Raw genomic sequence first — 8855 nt, 5'->3', positions numbered from 1 at the left:
ATTAGCCCAAATTGTTGGCCAAATTTTAGTTAGTGATACTAACATAAAATTTACAAAATATAGGGATGACATAGATATACATACTTAATGTATTTTACATTACCATTAGCCACAATTCTTCATGAAATTATATATTCATTGCATATAATAAACTTGCATTAACTTATTACATTATAATTTCAAACAATTTATAAATGCTATCATCAACGAGAATAATATTTCAGAACTTAGACCTCTATAAATCTCATAGTAATATAGTTTGATATTTTCTTTTTAAACAAGCATCTATTTAACCTTCTACATTTTGTAAGCCAATTTCATCAATCATAGTTATACAGCAGAAAACATTTATATTCCACATTCTTGAGTTTATTTGTCTTACTTGTTTTGGCTATCAAACACAAATTGATTTGTACCTTAAACTTTTTTCTTTGTGATTGATCACAATAAAATTTTATTTTGTAAAATCACTTCTAATGTAATACACCCAATAGGCATAATACATGTCACATCGCCCATGTTTTTGATAATAACAATTAATTGGTTTATTATCCACCAATTAATTCTTGAAAAACCATATCTTAATAATAATTATTCACATACATCAATTTAATTTTAATTGGTTTTCATGAAAATTGAACACTAGTCAAAATTTGAACCAATAATAAATTTTAAAATATATATATCAACTTTTGATTTATAAACGAATAATAAAAATAAAACCATACAAATAGCTTAACTCAATTTATTATCTCAAATTTGATACCATGATTTAAAAATAAAATAAATCTTGCAACCAAATCTAATTTTCTGCATATATTCTCCACTTACATCTAATTTTTTATGGTAAATTCCTTTATTAATTTTTGATTGTTTTCATAAAAGCTATGGGACAATTTGTTTATTCTATATATACTCAAGATATGACAATTAAACAATCTACCATTCTATAAGAGCCCAATTAAATTCATTACTTAATAATAAGTGATAATTTTTTTTGTCGTAAATTAAATCATGTCTATCTCTTTTATGTTTTTAGGCTATTTCTCATCCCAATTTTATAAATATTGATTTTTCAAATAAATATAATATGATTTATTAAACTCAATTGTAGAGTCAATTTCGGTATATGTATAAACTTTTGCAATATAATCAATATTTTACATATTGTGTTTTGACTTTACAAACTAATGAAATTAATTATTAATGTATTTATCTCATTCAATCAATCTTTTTACCAACAATTATGCAAAAAATAAAATATATACCTCTAATAAAGATCTTTATAAAAATTAATGTTTTGGTCCATGGAAATATTAATCCTTTGATACCTTGAGCCTCCTTTAATATTGATCTCCAAATCATGCCTATTTCTTTTTCTTTTTTTTTTGTATCTTTCTCATGCAAAATATAAATTTTTGATAATTGCCTTTAAATTGTTAGAAAAATAAATAAGAAAAGAGAAATAATAGAAAAAATTTTGACTTTAAGGCGTGAAAAACACTTTATTAAAGATAATTATGCTTCTAGGATACAATAAAACCTAAAAACTTTTCAAAAAGAAGTAGCAAAAATGGTTATATTGAAAAATCTACTTATAATGAATAAATAAATATAAACTTATATTCAAATGGTTATGATTTTTTATATAATTATGACATTTATGAGTAATAATTTATTTATATTATAATAATTATAATCATTTGTAATATGATAATTATTTATATTCAAACATAATTATTTAAAATATGAATAAATTAATAAAAAAAATTTAATTTTATTTATCAATAATTAAATCTTTTTATTCAATGTAAATGCATCTTATTCTAAACTACTAACAATTTATACTAATATAAAACTTTGAATTTTATAGTTTTTATAATCATTGATTTAAATAGATCTTATGGATTAGAAAACAAGTAAAAATTTAATCTCATCCTTTAAATATATTAAAAAATTAATGATTAAAAATATATAGAATTAAAAAATTTACTCTAATATTAATGGATATCTGATCGTTTGTTTGCAAATGAATATGATACCAAAGGGAGGTTGTGTAGCGGTATAAAATCACGTCCAAGGGTAAATTCGAAATTGAAATTGTTATGGCATAGGCCTAAAACCCCAAAAGCCAAAACCCTTCACTACCGTGACGTACGTTCGGTTGAATAAACAAAAAATGACAGGCGTGAAGCTCCTCCTTTCTCAGGCACGCCGCCTCTCCCTCCCCCAATTCTCCTCTTCTCCTTTCCTCCCTCTTAACAGATCCCTCTCTTCCTCTTCTTCTTCCTTTCCTCCCCAAACTGACTCCGAATCCTCTGTCGACAACCATTCCCAATCCCTTCCCATTCAACCAGTCTCCTACGCCCCCAAGCCCAAAGACCCAACCCCCCTTCACCCACAACAAGAACAACAACAAACACAACCAGACCAAAACCCTCAACATGCACCAGCAGCCCCCGAAGGGCCTCGATCCATGTGGAGCCGGGAGGACCTCCGCTATGTCAAAGACTTACCCAACATCTCACCCGTGTCGTATCCTGTACGCGTGGCCCCTCTCCCCGAGGATCGCTTGTTGGTGTCTGAACAAGATGGGGAGATGAGGAAGGAAGAAAGCGAGGAGATGGTGAGAGAGAGCGGAAGAATTCAGGCTGAGAGTCGAGTTTGGAGGAGACCTTTTAGGATTGCGGCTCAGGAGGAGAAAGTTGTGATTCCCTTTCCTATGCTGATTAACCCTGCGAAGAAGACCGAGAAGCGGCCTGTTCTTGATTTGATGGACGCCATTAAGGAAGTGAAGGTCCGTGTAAATGCTTCTTCTTTCTTTTTGAAACAATTTGACTCTTTTCACTTAACCTCTGCTCCTATAGTGGTATGTAAGTTCTTGTTTTGATTTGGTTCACTGCTTAGTTATATCTTGTTTTGATTTGTTATCATTGCTAATTACTGCATACCATTTCTAGTAAATCGTTCAGGCTAATGCCAAAGCGAAGTTTGACGAAACTGTTGAAGCACATGTGAGGTTGGGTATCGACCAAAAGCGATCTGAGCTAGTAAGTATCAGTCTGTCTGGATTCTTTCTTATGTTTCATCTTGTAAATCTATCTTTATTATGATGAATCTTTGTGGAAAAGCTTTGTACATGTTTCGTAATGGTTTTCCTTATTTGAATGATTCATGTTTTATAAATTACAGTTCTGCCAAATGTGCTATTGGGGGGGGGGGGGGGGGGAGCCAAATGTGATAGACATTTATTTATATCCAATCAAGTGCGTGTTGGTTCTTGATACTCTTTTTGTGTTAAGGGGTTTATATGAGCTCTTGGTAGATCTCATAGTCAGTGGTATACAGATCTAAGCAATTTAGTTCTTTCTGAATGGCAACAGACCAATCAATTTTTCATTTCTTTGTTTCCTTTTTCCATTTTTTTATCTTAAACCTTGCATATAGTTGATGCTGTCCTTTGCATTCTTTAAAAATATTATATACTGTTTGTTTAGATTTAGAGAAGCGGGTGGAAGAGAATTGAATCTCAGAGAAATGAAACAGTTTCCTTTGTTGGATGAGGACAGGAGTAAATAGAAGTGTGAGTGACAGAGAAGAGAATTTAAACACTTTCTTTCTTGCAATTAAGACTAAAGAGAGAAATGTGGAGAAGAGATATTATGAGTGAAAATCCACTATCAATGCATTTTTAAAATCTCCTTAAAAACAAGAGAGGTTTGTAGAGAATCTGCAACAGGAAATTTTCTTTTATTATTAACAAACATATGCCCTTTGAAATCTCGAATGGAAGATTTATAGATAACCGGTAAATGTAGATTCACTTGTCCCCTCTCCTTACCACCTTTTCCAAAACCAATCAATTAAATATAGCAAGATTTCTCTTCGAATTAATATTCTTTCTCAAAATGCAGCTTAGTATCAGGGGAATACTAGTGGGATCACCTTATCTTCTTTTCTGTCATCGTTTTTTCGACCTTAATTTGCTTGACTTGATGTCAACTTCTTAGAATGCAACATTGAAGCTTGTGTGAAGATGCCAGCTAGGTCTATTGATAAAGTACTTCGGGGATTAGAGCAAACACTTGGGATCAAATCCCATTTTCAAAGAAGATTGACTGTGGCCAGGGAGGGGGGGCAGGAATTATGGGAGAGATGTGGCTTGCCCTGCTCTGTTTCTCATTTTTTCCCCTCATTCTTTTGAACTAATTACAACTTTTGGTTCCTATATTTGTTTGTAGTAGGTGTTATTTTGTATACTTACTGTTCTTTCAACTGAAATGCAGATTGTTCGTGGTACAATGGCACTTCCTCATGGTGCTAGGAAGGTATTTAAAACTTTTTCTAGACCATGGAAGTAGGTTACAGTAAACTGTTTTCTAATCTTTTTACACCACTACCATTTGAGTATTCAGGAAGTTAGGGTTGCCGTCTTTGCTGAAGGAGTAGATGCTGATGAAGCTAGAGCAGCTGGAGCTGATATTGTTGGTGGTGCTGAACTTATCGAGGAAATTGCAAGTACTAAACCACTCTTTTTAATACTTATTGCCTCTATCTACTTAATTCCAGTGCTGCCTTGTCTAAATTAACTATTGTTACATCACCCTTGTTAAGGTTTTTTTGCCCCTTAGGTTTAGCCTGTAATTTTGCTTTCTCATTTCCTTTGTTTTCTTTAGCTTTTACAGAAGGAAGGAGGTGTCATACTTCTGTTGACCCATCTTTTAACTAATCTATGATTTTGCTCTGAACCTGAGCTTGTATCCATGCAGGCACTGGCAAGATTGATTTTGACCGATGTTTCTCAACTCATGGTTTCATGAAACGTCTTTATAAGGTTCTTGATTTCAGATGCTCTTGTAAATAGTCACTAGTTACTATTTCCATTTGTTGCTTCAAGGGATATGTGTTTTTACATCGTGCAGATATCAAAGATTCTGAATCAGCATGGTCTGATGCCAAACCCCAAAGTAAGTTTATCATCTAATGTTTATTTTCATTAATGCATAGACCAATATTTGACTTGTAAAACCCTCATAACTAAATTCTTGTATAGCAAGGTACTGTAGCCAAAGATGTAACCAAGGCAGTCAAAGATGCAAAACAGGGTCATGTAAAATTCAGAATGGACAAAACATCAATTGTGCATGTCGGACTTGGAAAGGTTACATATCTGACTTAAGAGCATAATCTTTCCGTTTAAGAATATCTGTGCTGAAAGTGAGGTCATGGAACTTTGCACTCGTGGTATAGGTGAGCTTGTCAGAGGAGTTTTTGCGTGACAACGTTGGTGCATTTATGAATTCTATTTTGCAAGCAAAGCCCGCAGGATTAAAGAAGAGTAAGAGCTACACATTATATTTTATGTTTGCTGATTTGTTCAGTCTTAGGCATGTCACTATATTTTGCATGGAGATATTCTCTTTTTATAGAGTGCAACTGTTATAGTGTAGAAGTAGAAACAATAAAAAGAAAACCAAAATAGAGGCTAAAATTGATGTAAAGTCAAAGTTGGAACAATGAAAATATGGTTTAGGGTTGTAGGACCTCTAATAATAATAACCAAATATAATATGGCTCCCTAATGTGTCTAAAGGACTTTATATTAGGGTTGCAACAATTTTAATCCTTGCTCTTGGATATAAACCCATCTAACCCTAGCCATTCAAACTAATTAAAAGATCATATACTATCATGTGGCCACTATATATAAAAGTACATGTCTGTCAAACTTTTGATTGATGAGAAAAGACATTCTTTGTTAATTTTTTTAAATTGCCATTTTTAATTAATTTTAATTAAAATTATTAAATAATAATACGGTTTATATTTTAGATGTAAAAGAGTTATAATTATGTTGAGTTACTTTCACAAGAGAATGATTTCCTCTTTAACACAATAGTAATTCAGATGAAATAAGTTTTAATCTTAACAATTTCTCATCCTCAAATCAAAATATATGAAAATGTTATTTGTTTCCCTTAATTACTTATTAACACAATTGAAATAAAAATTATTCATAGAAATTCTTGGAATGTGATAAATAACCATTATATGTATGCATTTAAATAAGCAATATTATTGCAAATATAATCATTGAGGAATATTAAATTTTAAATTTTTAATGCAAATAACTTCAATTGGGAACATATTATAATTAGTTAAAATTCAATAAACTAGATAAAAGAAATAAGTATCACATGCAAGGCCTGTGACAACAAATACCTTTAAACTTAAATTATAAATACTAACTGTAAACTAAAGTAAAATGCCAGACATGATAAAAAACACACCAAAATAACCAATTGAGTAAACTTCTGGAACAGTCCTGCATCAGTAACTTTCTTGCATAGAGCCTGTTTTCTGATAGATTCTTTGTTCTTTATAAATATTTTTTTTTACAGCTTCCAAGTATGCTGGGTATGTGAACTCCTTCCATATATGCAGCACTGTAAGTTCATCATATTTATTTTATTTTCCTTTGTATAATTAGACTGTATTAATGTGCAACTATAAAATGTCAATAATACCAAAATTCTTTGTCCAGTGAGTGGATAAAAAACTTTAACATTAACCTGCTCATGCACATGTTTCCTTTTTTATGTTGAGACAGCCTTCCAAAGTGATATTAATCTAACAAGCTAATGTTTGCCACTTATTCAGAATCTAGCAGTTTAATCTTGTAGTTTTCTATCTTCCCTTATCAAGATGCTAATCTTTAGTTAACTTAAATTGGCAAATTTTAAAATGCTGCTTAGTATCAGGGGAACACTAGAGGGATCACTAATAAAACATGATGGTGATTTATTTTTATTATTATTTTCCATTATTGGGTCAAGATTCAACATATTGTGCATTGACATGAGGGAATATTTCCTTTTTCTCTTCCTGTATATAGTCTAATTTAGTTGAACCAGATAGTTGCTATCTGGAGTTATTGTGAAATGCGAATGTCATGTAACTTTTAGGCACTTGCATTTGTTCCCTTATTAACCTTGGATCTGGATGTGACAATATTTAGCTTGGAAGACAAAAGTAGCGTGTAATTTAAAACAGTCTTTAGGAAGAATCCTTCACTTAGATGATGTAAATGAGATGCACATGTCATCATCTGAACCATGCATTATCAGACACTAATGCTGTGTTAACTGTCCATCAATTTCCCACAATGTTGGTATTTTTGGGCATGCCTAACTTTATCTTCTTCCTTTAAAGAAATCCACTTCCAATTTCAATTGTTGTTTGCAGATGGGTCCAGGTTTTCTTGTCTCAATACAGTCATTGACCAGAGCAGCAGATAACTATAACAAAGTGTATCTTAATGCCTGAGTCATTTACCCGGACCAGCAGATCACAACTACAGCAAGATGCATTTTAATTCCTGAGTGGATAGTTCCTTAGCGACGAATGTGCATTCACTGAAACCCTTTCATTCCTCTTAAAGATGAAAGGTCCTATGTAATGCCAAGATGTAGGTATAGGATGATGAATAGTTTGAATTTTTTTTTTGTAATATGCTGATATTCAGAACAGCTTTAGATCTGTCCCTGCTGGTATAAACCAAGGTCAGTGTCTTTTTAGTTTTTCATTGTGTTGCCCCATTTTTTCTCAAACATTTTGTCAAAATGCTTTCAGTGGGTTGAAGATGACAACACCAATATTTCAACATGCTGATTTTTTATTTGTCAACCTTGTTGATAAAGTTTTCTTGATTATATAATTCATCAGCAATTAAGCATGCATAATAAGCTTGTCAGTGTCTGTTAGATTATACTCTTAGGTATTACTGAAAGTTTCACAAGTGGGTTTATATAATTAACTCCTATTCATTTAGTAATTCTGTAAACTTAATAATTTTGAAATTATATTCAAATGTGCATTGGCAATTCTATAAATTTATGAGTTTAAAACTTCTTTCGTTAGTGGATGACATGAAATAATAGTTTTAGGTGTAAAGAATTAGTCCTACCACTTTTGTTGATTAGTTTAAGATACCATTGGTATCATTTTCAAGATAATCATGATAATTTAATTACCAAAGTGATTTTATTATTTAGGTGATTTTATCACTCTTGATCTATAATTACTTTGTGTGGTTCAAAATTATTAATTCTTAGTAATTAAAGATCATTGTATTTAGAAATCAAACATTATTTTGTTTGAAAGTATCAAAATAATTATGCATATTATAATAGTTACAAAAGTTAATGATTTCAATATTATTAAAAGATGATAATTTGTATATAAAATATTAGTAAAATTTTATTTACTTTATAATAGATATAATTGAATTTTTTTAACTAAGATATATTTATTTATAGTAAATTAGTTTTTATAGTGTAAAATTATGTAAAAAAATATTTGAATTTGAAAATAAAATTAATATATTATAATAAAAAAATTATATTATAAACATTTTAAAAAATTAAAAAAATCACATAAAATATTTGAACTTATTATAATAAATATTAATTTGAAAGTATAAAAATTATAATATAAAATAATAGCAATTAATTTTAAGAAAAGTTTTTAATTCATATAATAAATGGATAATATTAACTATTGTTAATTGTATATATCACTTACTTCTAGTGATAAAAGTTTCTTACATTTTTAGATGAAAATTAAATCACTTTCTAAAGTAGTGATTTAATCATTCTTAGTGATTTAAGATCATCGTCATGCAGGATCACTAAGTGTTTTATTAAATATGTGATGTAAGAAGCATTATATATAAATTACCATGATTTTTTAAGTGATTATCTCATATCAAATATTACCTAACAAAATAATTGAATTAAGGGAGTTAATTCTGGAAACATGTAATTTCATAAAATTAATAAAAATAAAAAATTATT

At 30.1% G+C, this 8855-nt stretch overlaps 1 protein-coding gene across 1 annotated transcript; it reads left to right on the top strand.

Annotated features, from left to right (window-relative positions):
* The first annotated feature begins 2101 nt into the window (after window positions 1-2101).
* On the top strand, window positions 2102-7686 carry LOC111316791 (Ribosomal protein L1p/L10e family). The gene is made up of 10 exons (XM_022918937.2): window positions 2102-2797; window positions 2973-3050; window positions 4287-4328; window positions 4416-4518; window positions 4770-4834; window positions 4923-4967; window positions 5054-5161; window positions 5251-5338; window positions 6402-6448; window positions 7246-7686. The coding sequence occupies exons 1-10, from the start codon at window positions 2180-2182 to the stop codon at window positions 7324-7326; spliced, it is 1275 nt and encodes a 424-aa protein (XP_022774672.2). The 5' UTR covers window positions 2102-2179; the 3' UTR covers window positions 7327-7686.
* The last annotated feature ends 1169 nt before the right edge of the window (window positions 7687-8855 follow it).

This window comes from Durio zibethinus, chromosome 24, assembly GCF_047325235.1.
Source record: "Durio zibethinus cultivar Kanyao isolate XHJ-2024 chromosome 24, ASM4732523v1, whole genome shotgun sequence".
NCBI classification, from domain to species: domain Eukaryota; kingdom Viridiplantae; phylum Streptophyta; class Magnoliopsida; order Malvales; family Malvaceae; genus Durio; species Durio zibethinus.
This window is presented reverse-complemented; position numbering and strand designations above follow the sequence as displayed.